The sequence below is a fragment of the Ictalurus punctatus genome, chromosome 14 (genome assembly GCF_001660625.3).
Source record: "Ictalurus punctatus breed USDA103 chromosome 14, Coco_2.0, whole genome shotgun sequence".
Taxonomy (NCBI): domain Eukaryota; kingdom Metazoa; phylum Chordata; class Actinopteri; order Siluriformes; family Ictaluridae; genus Ictalurus; species Ictalurus punctatus.
In genome coordinates, this window is record NC_030429.2 from 9,322,435 (window position 1) to 9,339,775 (window position 17,341).

Consider the following 17,341-nt stretch of genomic DNA (forward strand, 5'->3'; position numbering starts at 1 on the left):
CTTTAAAAATAGTTCATTTCCCGTATTATTATTAATGTGGGTAAATTTTAAACTGTTGCACTTATTGTGCATTAAATAGTTTCTCAAACACTGATGTGTTATTCTGTATTTAGTGAGCACATATCCATTCAGGATTTCGCCCCGAACAGTTTGTTGAATCTACTGAATGTGTGTATGTATGTGTGTGTAAGTAATTGAAATACTAGTACAGTATTGCACAGCCTCTGCTTTAAATCTTGTCTGTCTGTGGGTTTTGTGGATTTTAACATGACCTTTCCTGTGGCCTTGCAAGTGCACAGAGCAGCTCTGACTCTGCACTATGATCATCACAGCGTTGGAATGTTGGACTTCTTGGAGGCCATTTTGAAAACGAATTATTATTATTTTTTTAATATTCCTCTCATTTTCCTTTCCTGTTTTCCATCTGAAAGCTGAAAATGAGAAGAAAGAGGAAACAGATCAGGAGATAAAGACATGGATCAGAGAGAGAAGGGAGAACAGAAAGGAATAAGAAGACTAAAACTGGAGGAAGACCAAGTGTAGTCTTGCAGTTTTTGTCTCATATGGTGGTTTGCTTTGGGTTTTTCCCAAGTCTCCATTTCTTGTTTGCTTTCATTCTCCTCAAACTCCTGTTGTCTCTCTCAGAGTGACTCGGCCTACAGGTCAGAGTGTATACTGTGTATACAGAGTGCATCATTATAGCCTTTAGTTTTTGTGTGCACACACACACAAACACACAAACTCAAAATGCCATATACAAAGTGATTTAACACAGTCTGCCCTTTATAGGAGAATCAGCAGCCCAGGTCAAAGCCGTTGTTTTGTACACATTTAGAAAGAGAGATGCTATTTAGACTAATAATATTAAGATCCTGTGTGTGCATTGGGCCTGTGACCCTTATTAAAATGTACCTGCATTTATTTAATATTTTAGTGTGTTTCGTTTCATTGTACAAGTCAAAATGTACAATGTCTATATTACACTAACATTGGGCCAAGGGCAGTGCAGTAAAGCTTTTATTTAGGTTTCAGTTGGCATTGATTTTATGTGTGTGTGGTAATACGTTGTAATTGTACTCTGATGCACGTGTGTTTAAGTATCTGTATGTGTGGATGTACTTTTATTTGACAGCACAGGGCTTGAATAATTCAGCCTCTTCTCTTTTCGCTCTTGGAGAGTGCAGAGCTGATGTTACAGTTCATTCAACAACACACTAATGAAAGAAGGAAGATACAGAAAGAGCAAGGAAGATAGAAATAGAGGAGCTTTTATTTCTCTTTAATCAACAATCTAATCTGTTTTAGGAGTTTCTGTGCATTTAAAAAAAAAAAAAAAAAAGATAAGAACGTCTCTATGAGAATATTTGAGTTCATATTGGGGCTGCACAATATTGATAAAATTGTAATCATGATTATGTTGCTCAGTATTGCGATAACAATTATTTATCCCAGTGATTCAAGTAACTTAGGGACTACAAAGTTTTTACCGCATCTTATCATCATTATCATTTCAAAAGAAAATAGTAATTTCTTTAACATACTCCTCTATATTTCTTCAGTATAATCCTGTGCAAATCTGGAGCCTATCCCAGGGAGCATGGGGCACAAGGCGGGGTACACCCTGGACAGGGTGCCAGCCATCGCAGGGCACAATCACATACACATTCACAGACCCATTCATACACCACGGACACTTTGGACATGGCAATCAGCCTACCATGCATGTCTTTGGACTGGGGAGTACCCGTAGGAAACCCCCGCGGCACGGGGAGAAACTCCACACACACACACACACACACACACACACACACACACAGAGCAGCGGCTGGAATTGAACCCCCAACCCTGGCAGTTTGAGGCAAACGTGCTAACCACTGTGCCTTATATGTATATATAAATTTAATGCTAAATATAAACACAGCTAGACTTAAAATAAATAAAAATACATGAAAAACTTGTAATTTAATGCAGCATAAAATTACTGTTTGTAGTGGATTATTTTTAATTAAAATATACAAAGATTGCAATCATGATTAAAATATAATTAAATACACAGCACTGGGTCATGACTGTCCTGTTTGCTTCCTGTCTACCGAGGATGTCCTTTCCATCCAACATGAACACAATGGTGGCTTTGTCTTCTAGCTGATGTTTCATGGAGTCAATCAATTTGTGCTACTGCTTGTTCCAGAAACAATCCTGGATTGTTTTGGAGACTCTCAGCATGCACTACCCATAGCTCTTAGCTGTTTTTTAGTTTGAAGCAGCAGTGTAAGTGCTGTGGTCTAGAGGCAATGCAAGCAAATATGTCAGCAGACAGGGTTTTTTTTTTTTTTTTTTTTTGTCATTTAGAACTTTGTGTGTGTAGTTGTAGTTTTAGCAGCTTCACACACACAAGCTCATTGATATCTTCTCTGCTATGGACTCAGTTCTTTTTTGTCTCTTGATAAGTGAACAAAACAAGCTAAATGATTGGTACTGCCAAATATGTGATCTCAAATTAACCATATAGTGCATTACATAGGTTCTACAACACCATTATGTTGTAGCTTAACTATTGTGCACATATAGTGATTAGAAATGCATTTGGCATTCAGCCTCTGCTTTCAGTCTTTCAGGTCTGTGAGTTATAATGTGACCTTCTCTGTGGCCTTGCAGGTGCACAGAACGACTCTGACTCTGCACTGTGATAATCACAGGAATCCTGTATACTGACACTGTCTTAATCCATAACTCTGGCTGCATTATAGTTGGCAGCTGAAACTGAAATATTTGCATTAAGCCTTCTGGGTTAAAAACGTAGCTGTTTTTTTCCCCCTCTCAGCAGCAAAAACCCCCCAACGCTGACTGGCGTTTCAACCCGAACCAGAGACCTGGACCCAGTGGGTGAGTTCATTAAAGCATACATTTGCATATCATGAAAACCATATAACTGTGTGTATAACTGAAGTTATACAAATACACACCCATTTGACACTCATGGATTTGCATTGCATTAATACACACTTGTATACAGTACTGTGCAAAAGTCTTAGGCACATACAAAGAAATGCTGTTGAGCAAAGATGCCTTCAAAAATAATGAAATTAAATGTCTCTACATAAAAAAAAAACCATATAAAGAGCAGTAAACAGTAATAAATAAAACTAAGTTAATATTTAGTTGACCCTTTGCTTTAAAACTATTTGTAGTTTCAGGTAGAATCAGTGCAGTTGTATAAGGTAATGAGCTGTAAGTTTTATTGAGCATCTTACAGAACCAGCCACGGTTCTTCTGGAAATTTTGACTGTTGCACTTGTTTCTTATTTTTGCAGCGAAACCCAGCAGCCTTCACTGTGGTTTTTTGTCTGAAAAGTGTCTCTTACGTAATATACTACTTTCTTTACTGACACCCAGACATTTTTCTATGACATTTAATTTTGTGCTGGAAAACTAATGTTTGAGAATATAAAATGTTTTTGTACTGACTTGATAATGTAGAAGTCATAAAATAAAAATCTATAACAAAGTTTGTAGTAAAAAAAAAAAAAAAAAAAAAAAAGGGGTGCCTAAGACTTTTTCACAGTACTGTACACCAGGTTTTATGCATATCTACAGAGTTACCCCTAGTCTTAAAGAAACCTTTTCTGGATCCTCCAGTTTCTTCTAGTTTGTGTGTGTGTATGTGTGTGTGTGTGTGTGTGTGTGTTTTGGATGATAATGCAGAGGGCACCGTTTGCTCATCACAGATCCGAACAGGAGAGAGGACAGAAATCTGTTGGCCTAGGGGCAAACTGAATGCACAAGCTAACCAACACACCAACTAATGAAATGTTTGTGGATTAAATTATGGTCTCATTAACACACACCCAAACTACACAATTTAAAAAATAGAGCCTGGTAGGTACACAGGAGGGCGGGGAGTATCCATCACATGACTCAATAAAAGAATGGAAGATTAGATGGAAGGCTAGGTTTGCACTATGTTTGCTGAAATGCTTGAGGAGAGGCTCGGGTAAATTGCTAACGCATAACATTATGAGACATAAGATACACAAACACGCAACACAAGGACGTATAATTAAAAATAAAGTATACAGGAAGAATACGATATACCAAATACAGGATTACTAAATGGAAACAAGCCAAAGTATTGCACTTGTTGTGTGAAAACTGACTGACAGTAGAAGTGCAATGCATTTGAAAGACAGAAAGAAAGAAAGAAAAAAAGCAGTGTTGTGGTGCTTGTAGTCATAATAATGCCACATCTGTTGCTGCAGCTGTAATTGACTGTGGCAAAGGCGAGAGCTCCAGTGCGAAATCTCCCTTCTTATGCGACTGTCAGTAACTTAAAGTTTTCCTGTCCAGCATGAGCTTAAGGCCTTCAGAGCCAAAGGCATTCATCCTCTCTCTCATGCCAAGCAGCTCTGGTGCTCACACTGCACCAAATTCCCAATAGACATTACATAACACATTCCTGCCTGAGAAAAAGCCATTTGGAAGACATTAAATCTTTTTTTGTTTCATTTCAAACATCAGCTCCACATATATAACGACTCTTAAACCTCTCTGCTTATTGGCAGTTAAGCTGCAAGATTTACTATTTGTCATTCAAAGTTGTTTGAAGGATCATCAAGGAAAGAAAGCCTAGAGGGTGAATGTATTATTTGTTTTTGGAATCAGACAGTTGGTAGATTTTATTAAAGGTTAGAGGTTCTTAAAGAAGAAGAATCCACTCACTACAGATATTCAGTACATGAGGCAGATTTCTTTCTCCACTTTATGATGAAACAAAATAATTCAAACGCTGCATCATTGGTCTTTATTTCAGTCACTAGTTCAGATCTGCCCTTTTACGATCTACATCACCCCACAAGGGAATGGCACAGGATCATTATGCCAGTAGACTTTTATCCCCACGTAGCCGCTCCCTATTGGCTTTCTGCACTCAGACATTGATCCTGTAGTATTATGTGCTGTTTATAGCCATGCCACTGGCTTTGCTTACTTTCTAGACTTTTTATATTGCTAGAATAATGGACTAGTTGGGTGTGGTGATTTAGAGTATGTAAGTTTGTAAATGTGTCTGATTAGCAATGGTGTAAAACAAATGTTGTTTCAAAGAGAATTAAAATGTTTTATTTTTAACTTTGGGAAACATTTCCAAAAAGTGTATTTTTTACGGCCGCTGATATCAGCACGTTGAGGTCAATGGCTGACAGTCAGCCTGATCAAGTTAGATATGAACAAATTTGAACAAAGTCTTTTGCCAAAGCATTTGCACCAGAATTCACAAAAAAAAATTCCAGTTTAAAAAAAAATCTTCATATTCAATTGAAGCTTTTGAGTTATGTAACTTATGTATAAGTAAATTATGTATGTAGTTATGTATAGGGAGACTCTTGATGTGAACCTCAGCTGATCAACATCAAATCATATAACTGGCGATGAGTTACTGTTAATTTATATACAGATTACACTGTCAAGTTTAAAAAGTTTTTATACATCAATGACACACACATACTTATTGTACATTTAGTGAAATTAAAAATCAAGACCAATAAGACTAGGCATTGGGTTAGGACAAAGAAACGGTGCCTTATAAAAGGAGGAGGTGTGTGTGTGTGTGTGTGTGTGTGTGGCCAGTGCACTGCAGTGGCTGTGCTGCATTACTGGAAGATTTAGTGCACACCACATTTAGGCTTTACGAGTTCACCATTTAATTGTCATTTTACCCTTGTCAGCTCTCCATGAGCTTTGCATTCTATGGAGCTTTGTGGGTGTCACTAAATGCACATCAGCTGTGTCTTGCACATGCTCGATAATTTACGAATGATTTTTATTAAATGCAATGGAATTTATCAAGATGCACATATGGGTTAGAAATTCAGCGTTTGCAAAACCTTTTGTAACTCACAAGAACCTTCCCCAGTGTGTGTGTGTGTGTGTGTGTGGATCAAAGGCAAAAACGTGTTAAAACAGCAAAAAGCAGTAACATTCTTGAAGTATTCTCACTTTTTCAACCATATAGTGGTTCAAACAACGTTTTGTAATGCAGATCATTATGAATGACAATTTTGCACGAGAACTTGCATGGTTTCCTCTAAGTACTCTCTAAGTTTGTTCGTTCTCTCTCTCTCTCTCTCTCTCTCTCTCTCTCTCTCTCTCTCTCTCTCTCTCTCTCTCTCTCTCTCTCTCTCTCTCTCTCTCTCTCTCTCTCTCTCTCTCTCTCTCTCTCTCTCTCTCTCTCTCTCTCTCTGTGTGTGTGGGGGGGGGGTGGGTGGGGAGGGAGTGTTTCTGTATTTCTGTGCTCTCTCTGCACTTGAATCCACAGCCCATAGCCTTTACCACAGGAAGTGCTTATCTAACCACAGGATATGATAATGCTGACCAAAGGAAGCATCATTTCCCTTTATAGGAGTATGAAGCTAATTAGGGACAAATGAAGCATCTTATGTTCCTCCACAGACACAATAACTAATAAGTGCTGATAAGCCCTGAGTCATAGGTCCCAAACTCATGAAATGTGCGTGTCCAGGGTCAAATATGAAACTGCTTCTGTTTATTTTGTACCTATTTATAAAGCAGTCAAGGTCATGTGAGAAGGTCTGTTTTATGTGATACTGCAGTTTAGCAGGTCATCATTGTCTACCTGGGCTATGGTCTGTTCCTTATGAGCAGTTTCTGTCCTCGCCTCCTGCATTCCTTCTTTCTGGCTCTGGCTCTCTTTCTGTGCTTGGCAACCAGAGTCTGGCAGCTCTTCTTTCCTTTCCTCTCCTCTTTTTTCCCCCTCTCCTTTCCTTTCCTCTCCTCTCACTCCACTCCAGTACAGAGTCTTCTCTTGCAGGCTGTTTGTCTGTCTTTTTGGTGAACTTTTAAACCTACTTGTGCATTCCTTTGCTGTTCTTTTCATTACTCCTGCTCACCATTTCACCATGTTCTCAGCCTTTGTAAAAATGCACGAATCTTACTCTAGTCATTGTCATGACGTCATCTGCTGGTGTGGCTAATTGTCTTCCGATTCCCTGGAGAGCGTCATGCTGTGTTGTAGATCTGCTTTATGGCCTTTGGGTTCGTATAAAGCAGGAAGTGAGAACCCATGAGATCCAGGCAGGAGTGAGAAGGATCAGAGACTCGACGCAAAGATGTCGCTGATGAATATGTTTAATCTTCATATCACTTAAATTGATACATTGCGCAGGGTTTTTTTTTGGTTGTAATGTAAATATGTGAATGGGAAATGTATAAGTGAAGGGACATTATAAACTTAATTTTGAGGGGATTATGTAGAGAAAGCTGTACTACTCTGTAATTACAGTTTAATGAGGTAACAAGCATGAGATAATGAACATACCTGTAGTTAAACTATAGTAACATGGCATTTTTGGTTTTATCATTGATTAGTAATCATGCTTCATACAGCGTGAGAGACCCTAATTTGGTATGACTTCATCTTTCTCGACCAGCTTAGCTAATCTAATGAGCTACAGAAATAAGGCATGTTTGCTCAGAGACAGAGAGAGTGAGTTCTCTAAGTAAACATGTTCAGGTATCAGACAGTTGCGTGGTCATGTTGTCTACTCTAATCAGAGTTGTAATTCACCTGGTGCTATATGGAGTTGGTAAATACATGCTTTCGTAATTTCATGCCCAGATCACTGTAATTCCTTCTTCTTTTAACAGCATTTCTGGGAAAAACCCTAAATATACTCAAAAAACATTCCAAATTTAGCTACTGGTGTAACAACTAGTATGAGTAGTGTAGCTACTCATAACAAACCCCCTCATCTCTCCTACAGCACTACACCCTGCTCGAACTCTCAGATCCACCAATACTGGGCTACCGGTGGTGCCTAAGACCAGACTGATATCGATGCAGATCTTTCAGTGCCATAGACCCCAAAGTTCATTCTCCCATGTTCTTCCTTTTCCTTCTTCCAAGCCAAATTAATATGTACCTCTTCTCCCAACAAGTTTATCTTTTTTTTCTTCCTGCTAGTATGTTGTTGTTTTTTGTGTACAATTACTGTACCGCGATTATTAAATGAGACTAAAGGAAAAGATTAAAGCAGCTACTGTGCCACCGGTAGTGCTCTAGGCTTTAAGAGCTGTTTGCTCTGTATTTATTTCATGAATAGAGATTGTGAGAACGTTTTCTCTCTTCCTTTGTAAATCCTAATTGTGTCATTAAGTCCGTCTGGTTTACAGTGAAACTGCATGGGAGCTTTAATCACTTTAATCTTGTAAAGCTGAGGGATTCTGTACATCAGGTAGAGACAGTAAAAAAAATTGCCTAAAGTGAGTTTTCTGCTAATAAACAGGAAAAGCACTATTAATGAAGACCTAAGATGGTGACCCTATTTTCTTAATTCGAGAGAGAGTGTGTGTGTGTGTGTGTGTGTGTGTGTGTGTGTGTGTGTGTGTGTGTATTAGTCTTCTCTAATGAGGTGAGTATTACAGAGAGCTGGCCTACTTTTGTGTTTGTTCTCTACAGATGCAAATTGGGTTTAAAAACAAAGCTTTGAAGCTCAGCTTAGACCACATGGAAATGATCAGAGAGAGAGAGTGAGTGAGTGAGTGAGTGTGTGTGTGTGTGTGTGTGTGTGTGTGAGTGTGTGTGTGTGTGTGTGTGTGTGTGTGTGTGTGTGTGTGTGTGTGTGTGTGTGTGTGTGTGTGTGTGTGTGTGTGTGTGTGTGTGTGTGTGTGTGTGTGTGTGTGTAGGGTCACTTTCAGGCAGCTGTTACCTCTCTGTTTCTGGTCTCATTAACTTTTTACTTAATGACATAACATGGTTCAGGGCAGCGTAAACATTTGTGTATGTATGCATGATAGAGTTTTTGCAGTGCTATATTATAGAGACAGTGGTATGGTCCAGTCTGGAGTAGTGGATATAGTATGACTAGTCCCCTATGCATTTCCACACACACACACACGGACTAATTACAGGGTACATAGTATGTAGCATTACGGTTCTGCCAATCTAAGTGTGTGGGTTTTCAACACGGACTGTTAGTTATGCTTTACTGATTTGGGAAACAATGGACACACATGCACAAAATTGACAAAGATGAATGGTTTTGGAAGTGATTTTCTTTTTATGTAACAAGATGAATTCAACAATATAGTCATGTATTTTAAATAATTACTTTATTCCATAGTCTCATACAGTTCACTAAAATGGTAAAATATTCAGAGAATCTTTTCTTCTTCATCTTCTACTTCTTCTTACTATTTTTATTATTATTATTATTATTGTTATTATACCAACTAAAAGAGTTTCATAAGAGAGATGACCAGCACACACAAAATTTGCAGTGGATTTAAGGTAGCAGTTTTAAGGCGTCTCGGTGGATTTAAGGAAGCAGTTTTAAGGCGTCTCTTTGGATTTAAGGTAGCAGTTTTAAGGCATCTTGGTGGATTTAATGTAGGAACATGATGCAGTGAATGGTGTCAATCCAGTACGTGCATAAAACCAGGCTCTTGATTTGTTTTTTTCTGTTGCCAAACAAAGGAACCTTTAATAAACACTGCTCTACATGTAGCTGAAGTGTCCTTGGGCAAGACACTGAACCCCAAGATGCTCCCGATGGCAAGTTAGCGCCTTGCATGTGTGTGTGTGTGTGTGTGTGTGAATGGGTGAATGAGACACAGTGTAAAGTGCTTTGGAACCGCTAAGGTAAAAAGATAGCGCTATATAAGTGCAGACCATTTACCATTTACCATACTAGTGACAACGTCTCTCCTGAAAATGACTGTACAAATGTAGAAAATTGAGTGCATAGTGTATATGTGCATCTGACTACATGACTGTTGGGAGATGTGTTTTTGCATGTGAGTGTGTGAGCGTGTGTGTGTGTGTCTGAATGACAGAGAGAGAAGGAAAAAACAGAGTAGCTGTAATGTGCCCTGTTTTGCTCCTTGAGGCCATGCTAGACTGTCAGGTTTTATGACAGAACCAAAATATATTTTTAAAAAATAACTAAAACATATGGAAGAGTCACAGACGCATGTACAGAGCATGCATACAGCTGTTTTCTTTAGGAAACAGGGGAACAAAATGGTTGCTGGCTTACTCACTTCTCTTCCTCTTTCTGTCTCTCCCTCAGAGCCACTGCCACTCCAGAGGTCGCCATGGGAACCGGACCCTGGCCAAACCCCCCAACTGAGGCTGAGCAGCTCCAGGCACTAATGGCTGCCGCAAATGGTCAGAACCACACCTCTCTCTCTCTCTCTCTCTCTCTCTCACACACACACACACACCATTGTCTGTCTCCCTCTCTCAAACTCTCCATATAATACTATAATAAATAACTAAAATGAAATGCCATTTTAAAGTGATTGTTAATATGAAATATAGTGGTCTCTCTAAATTGAATTAGTCTTACAACTCTCCCTGTTTGTCCCCGCATGTCCCTCCTCCTCTGACATTTTGCGTTTGCTGGAAGCGACAGCAGCTGCACAGGCTCGTTGATAATGCCTGCTCTGTGCTCATCAGCGTTGTTGATTTTTTTTTTTTTTTTTTTATGCCACTCACACACAGAATCTTATTTCTGTTCCACACAGTCTTTCACTTCCTACATGGATACAGATTATTATTCTGTTGCTTATTGTATGGTACTAAAAAAAAATTTATGCAGGAGTCATTTAATACCCATTAGTAAAACAAACCCACAGGAAAACAGTCTAATTTGGTACGACTTATAATCATACACTAACGTAAATCTGTGATGGCTTTTTAATCAGGTAATTATTAGTGTTGTGCGAGCATAACATTCAGCATGTAGAGGTGGACAAATCATACATTTATTAGCTAACCCACCAAGCAAGTAAAAACACGACTGCGCTGACCAGAACTGTGTTTTGGTGAAAAAGTCAGCGAGTTATTAGCCACAGTTTTTTTCTATGAGCTGATGTGTTCTGTCCTCACAACACACATAAAATTCAATTTAATCGGGATAGCATCTTTATCTTTTCTTTTCTCGATATGTTTAACGAAGAGGTGACTCGAGAGTTCTATAATAGCTTTGTGCTACGTGTTATTTTACATGGATTTGTCAGTGTTTCTACGTACAAGTTCCTGAATCATCTGTCATCCATGTTCATGAATCTGTCTAGTAAAAACCATTCTACCGTCAACCAGATCACAGCTTGGGCGATGCGTGTAGTGCAGCAGGCACCGCATTAAATGAAAAGTTGAATTTGAACTTGTCCTGCATCCTTTGTTTTTTAATCTGTCTTTTAATCTATGCATCACATTTGAATAATATCTTCAAGTCTAAGCGAACTGAGTGAAAGTTAACCCTGCAGGCGTGCCCCACTGTCATTATTGTACACTTCAACAATTCAAGTGCTCCCTGTTTGTGCTGTGGGTTTAGATCTATTGAGCTACGTAGCAGGATTCTCGGAACAACAATGAAGAAACATATTCCTTAAAATATCAGGCCAGGCCTCAGACACATCTGATGAGTGAATTTAGCTGGTTTTATTATATAACACTCATTGATGAGATCGTACAAAAAGGTGACTTTAAGGTGACTTGAAGTTGACTGGCTGGCAGTGCAGACGTACATCATAAATACTCAATATTTATATGTGTGTTTTTACAATAACATGCCACTGGGGTAGAGTTTCTACTATAGATATTATTATCAGATCCGTGTTTAGCCATTAGCAGTGAACTGAAGGGCTGTGTCACACACACACACACACAGTGTGTGCTCCTCCATTTTCCTTGCAACAGTGACAGTGCAGGCTTAGAGACATATACTAAACCACACACACACACACACACACACACAATCAGACACAAACAAGCCAACGCCAGCACACGAGGGCAGAATGGATCATTTTGTGCAATTTCTGTTATTTCTGTCTAAGGACATGATGGTCATAACAGAGAATCAGACTAAAGCAGAATCATCTCCGGCTGTTTTGTTTAGCGGTACAGACTGCAGTAAGAGTGCCAAGTAATGTGAGTCAGGGAGAAGGAGACGCGATCATTATTTCCATTGTTATTGCCTCACTGTCCTCCTCCAGCAAAGCCTGCCTGGCCTCTAGAGTTTCCATGAACATAGTTTTGTGTGGGGAAGACATGAGCTGGAGTGTGTCAGAGAGTGGAAAAAGGATAGAGGTGTGTTGAGGGGGTGTAGGGGTAACCTTATATCCACATTAAGAGCTCTTTTAGAAGAAAGGAACTGGTACGAACACAAGTCTGAATCCTAAATGAGGGCTTGAACAGATTTTAACAGTATTGTTTTGCAGCATTTAACTATGCTGTTCTTTTTTTTTTTTTTTGTGTGTGTGTGTGTGTGTGTTCTGAACATAACTGGGAATGCTGGAGATTGGGGGAGGGTTTCGTTCTTTCTGGTTCAGCAGTGCACAGGATGAGAGTTATGAGCCATGTACTATATCCTACTGACACGAACAGGAGAGAGAACAGATCCACGTAAACACATACAGATGAATGTCTCACACACATCCATGCATCAAGTTCTTGCTTCATTGTTTTGGTCTCTAATGTTGATCCAGCTAGGGTTTGTTCTCATGGTATGAATAAGATACCAGTGTAAATGTATCAATCTGTGAATATTGTCACAAACTCAGCTGTAAAAATCAGCTAGAGTCTTCAAAAGAGTCTTTCTGCCATGGCTGGGAATACGGTGGCTTAGTGGGTAACACGTTTGCCTCGCACCTCCAGGGTCGGGGGTTTGAATTCTGCTTCCGCTCTGGGTGTGCTGAGCTTGCATGCTCTCCTTGTGCGTTGGGGTTTTCTCCACCAGTCCAAAGATATGCATTGTATTGTGATTGGCATTTCTGAATGGTCCAACTTTTCATCTTAATCTAAAGCTGTGCCTGTATCACCATCCCCAAGTTTTTATATATACTTTCAGCACTGTTTATTCCTTCTCTCACACTTTACTCAAACACCCACCTGTCTGCTCCTTCATGCTGAGTGTTAATGCCCTTTGTCCTTCTCTTTCCTCTACAGAAGTGAGTGAGGCGACTAACACATTGGGTCCTGGCACCATGGGCCTGAGCACACGCTACAGCCCTCAGTTCACACTGCAGCATGTTCCTGATTACCGACAGAACGTCTACATCCCAGGCAGCACTGCTACACTCAGTGCCAACCCCCAGCAGCCCCAGCAGCCTCCTCAGGCACTGCCTGCTCCACAGGTCACCAGCGCCCAGGTCGAGCTGCCCAAAGCCCAGACGCCTGCTAGCAAGAAGAAGATTACCAAGAAGGAGAAGAAATAAAGAGAGAAAGGGTGTGCTGGGTAGGATGAAGTTTTGCTTTGGGCGTCAGTTTAGATAAAGTAGAGCGAGAGAGGTGTGAGGGTCAGGGGTTAGAAATGGATATCGACTCTTGTTCCTTCACACATGCATGAGCTTTTGTGCACTTGTTGTTTCAGAAGTATGAAATGAGAATGAATGAGAAATCAGTGTGCAGCTCCAGGTTTTGTTCCATGTTATTGTCTCGGTTTTTCATCCATTTTAATCCACTGACTCCTATGTAATATAAGCACCTGTGGCTGGATTAGTGTGTTATGTACAATAGTTTCACTTCGGGATTAAGTTTTCTTTTGAATTCTCATCGATCTGAATGTTCCTGAGATTGGGAGACTGAACTCAGATGCTGGGTGATATTTTTTTAAAAGCTTTTAAAGGACAACTTTTTAAATATATCTAGTCAGTACAGTATGTAACAGTAGAGGGAGAAGGGTAACCTGTGGCAGTTATCATAATGACAATAATGTGCTTGGATTTGTATCAGAGACATTTCATTTCGAGCTGCATTTGCTGGCCTTATTGAGAAAGGTGTTACAGGTCTTGTAAAATAGCTCTTTTTTATTTTATTTTGTTGCTGTGCTTGTGATACCACTATGAAGATATAACACACAGTATAAAGCGTTGGATTTGGGGAGTCTTTGCTGGAATAACAAAGGTAATCATTTCTGCATGACGCTGAACATCATAGAAAACGTTAAGTTTAACTATGCATTGCATATGCCTGATTAAAAACAAATCCCTACAAGTGAGCGATTTAATTGTATGGCTTCTTCAGATTTTGACTTCTATCATGGAATTTATGCGTGCAATGTGCTTTTCAGTGCATTCCTTTCACCTTCAGATAAACTTCCAGAGAAAATATGACTCAAATGAGAGAAACTGCTGCCCCATAAACTTCCATTACGTGTTATGCAGATTTCTTAGCTTGAATTTGGAGGTATTTTGTTTCTGGCAGAGTAATGCATGAAAAAGATTCTTATAGTGAAGAAATCAGGAAACATAATAATGACGTTGTTCCAAATAAGTAATCGGCATTGACCAGTCACAGATCTATCACTTGAGAATGGGAATAATATATCTATAAATAGCTCTAATCACCGAAATTTCATTATAGTCTGTCTTTTTTCATTTTTTCCCCCCAGTTTTTTTTTTCTCCACTCAGTCTTCATTTTGTGATTATTAACTTCACCTGTTGTAAATAGATAACAGTCAATACATAAAAAGTCAATAAAACACAATCGACAATAATTTTTTTTTTTTTTTTTTTTTTTTTTTTTAAATCCGAGCCTGAACCACAGGCTTACTACTGGAATGTGTTACATAGTGTTGTTTTTTTTTTAGTAAAAATGAAAAAATAAATAAATAAAAGAAACAAACAAATATATAAATAAAGAAAATGATCACGCAAATTATTGCTGTTGCATAAGTAGTTATTTAGCACAAGAAAGCCGACTAACTCAACTGTAAATAAAGAGATTAACTTTTAAAAAGGAAAAACACATGTAGTCTAGAAACCTGTGATGTTTGTGCATATATTTTTGTGTTTTCCTCTATTTTTCTTCCTCTCTGATCACCCGTAAATGAATAGGCACACAGTAAATAATAAATCCCTTCCTTATCCTCGGTCAATTCACTCTTCTTTTGGGATTTCTATTGTGCATATGTACAAGATTGCTTCTTAATGTCTATATGAAGAAACAAATATAAATATTATCTATGTGTGTGTGTCTGCCGATGACGTAATGCTCTGTACCCACTTTAACATCATCCTTATAAAACGCTAATACTCCCACCTGCTCCTCAGTGTTACACTTATTTTATATGCTAATATTTATATTGCTGTTTTATTTCTTGAACACTGACATTTCAAATAAAAGGTTCTGAAAATATTCACTTTTACTGACTGGTATTGATGTATATTGCTTATTTTTCTTCTGTATGTAATGCTAACATTGGATGTGTCTTGGTATTTTAAATAAGTTGTCTAAATTGCTGACAAGAAAATCCAAACAGAGAGAGAAAACAACATTTTGTGTATTTTTTCAAACTGATATTTAAATACATTCTTCAAAAATGTTTAGATTTATAGAGTTTGGATACTCGATTCCTATTATGAACAAACTCTGACTTTTGGACTCGAAAATTTTTCAGAGTACAGTCGGGTCATGTGTAACATGAAAAGAATGATTAAAATAATAATAATAATAATAATAAAATAAACACAAAAATTAAGATAATAAGAAATGATCGAATGTCTCCCTGTCTGACCCGGGGCTTTCTGTGCGCACACTTGAAAGCCGCCTCATCATGCGAGTACCAAATTGAGTTCTTTTTAGTGGTTTATTACGCTCGGATGGTCAAATAAATACACAAACATCACGTCAGAATGCAGGTCTGGCCGAGTATTCATGCAAACACAGTTGGTTATATCTTAAGTGAATGTAAACAGTTGGGAAAAAATCAATACAGTGTATTGGATCTGTGTTTTAGGTCTTAAAGTGACAGCAGTCTAATAAACCTTCTGCTGTCTGTCTCATTAATGTTAATCAAACAACAAAAGACTAAGAGAAAATCACTCACTCTCTAATTTGGCTGAATAACATCAGTAAATTTAATAAGAATCACTGTATATGTCATACAGTGAAGTCTATTTTATTTTACATTAATTGCTTTATTCAGTTTCTGTAGTAGTTCTTACTTGAATACTACTGATAGACCCACCTGAGAAAACGTATCGTTATCGTGAAATAAGACTGTAATCATATCGCCCACCCCTAGACATTAGCATTTTGTGATTCCAGTCTTGAATTTCATGTAAAATGTGAAATGTACTTCTTAATGTAGTAAATATCATAAACCCTGCTGACAGGGATTTTTTTTTTTTTTTTTTTTCCATTTCAGGAATTAAAATGAAATAAAGTTACAAGAACAGAGCTGTGTTCAGAAATGAGTTTGTCGTCATTCATAGACGGATTAAAAGCAGTCATAAAGCATGGAGCTTGTTATGACATGCTGCTAAATGTAACTCTACTCTGTCCTCTCTCTCTCAGCCTATATAACTGTGGGGGAGAGGCAACAAATCACTGAAACCCTGTAGGACACAATATAGTGTGATACAATAACAAAACAGGTTCATTTGTATTTTCATACACTTATTATATAATAAAAGTTCTACATATACCTCTCACCTATCACTTTTTTTTTTCTTTAAAACCATTTTTTGATAAGAAACTAGTTGAGGTGCTGATGACATGAAATAAAAATATTAAAGGGCAATCCGTGAAGGTTAAAATAGTTATTTAAAAGCTCAGTGTTGAGTTTACAATTGCGATTTAAACATTTTTTTTCAATGTAATTACTTTCTGGACTCGGCCATTAAGGATTCAGACTGGAGTCCAACTCGGCCCCTTTTGGACTCGGACTCGATTGGTTAAGGACTTGATCTCGAATCGAACTCGACAGAGGTGGACTCGGACCCAACACTATGGATTTATAAACAAACAGCTGGGTTTACTATAAGTACAGCTAATATAACTGTTCGTTAACATAAGTGTTTGGCCACTCGACAACAAACTCTGTGACTAAGAACTTTATTGTTTGTTAAATTTGTAGATTTGAGCATCAGTACAGTATAAAAACTAAACTTCACAAGCTAACTGTGCTAGCATAGCATGTGTGTTGTATCTCTGAGCTATTTCTTGCTGCTGGTCTGAAAGCATGCAGAAGCTGTGCTATTCAGGCGAACTTTTCCAGGCAGATATTTATGCATGCTCAGCAGCCCTCAAAGGAAAGGGAGGGAGTAGCTCACCAACACAGTGTTCCCTTTCAGGCCCTTTTTACTTGTTTTTGATTCATTCTTCTTCTCTGAAAGATTCTCCTAGCTTCTGCCAGAATGTCAGCGTGTTTTCTCAGCTGTGAGCTTAGAATACAGATGAAGCTTCACCAGTTTTGGGGAACACATAACAATGGAGGTGAAAAATTTGTCATGTTTTTTTGCTTTATTTTCTCACAGAAACATAGCAACAAGGCTGCTTAAAAACAAATAATACTGATCAGCAATCTAATATCTGTC

The 17,341-nt window shown here is 38.4% G+C and overlaps 1 protein-coding gene across 30 annotated transcripts in view; it reads left to right on the forward strand.

Moving 5' to 3' along the window:
• The window catches only part of LOC108274931 (protocadherin gamma-A11), a 97,679-nt gene extending 82,521 nt beyond the window's left edge, over positions 1–15,158 (forward strand). For 17 of the 30 annotated variants that reach the window (XM_047160105.2, XM_053685610.1, XM_047160098.2 and 14 more), the window contains exons 2-4: positions 2,825–2,886; positions 10,086–10,183; positions 12,968–15,158. In XM_047160105.2, the coding sequence (XP_047016061.1) occupies positions 2,825–2,886; positions 10,086–10,183; positions 12,968–13,236 (429 nt within the window). In that variant the 3' untranslated portion in view covers positions 13,237–15,158. The remainder of the gene's footprint in view (positions 1–2,824; positions 2,887–10,085; positions 10,184–12,967) is intronic. The other 13 variants (XM_047160106.2, XM_053685605.1, XM_047160101.2 and 10 more) reach the window with 1 other exon arrangement.
• Positions 15,159–17,341: the final 2,183 nt, after the last annotated feature.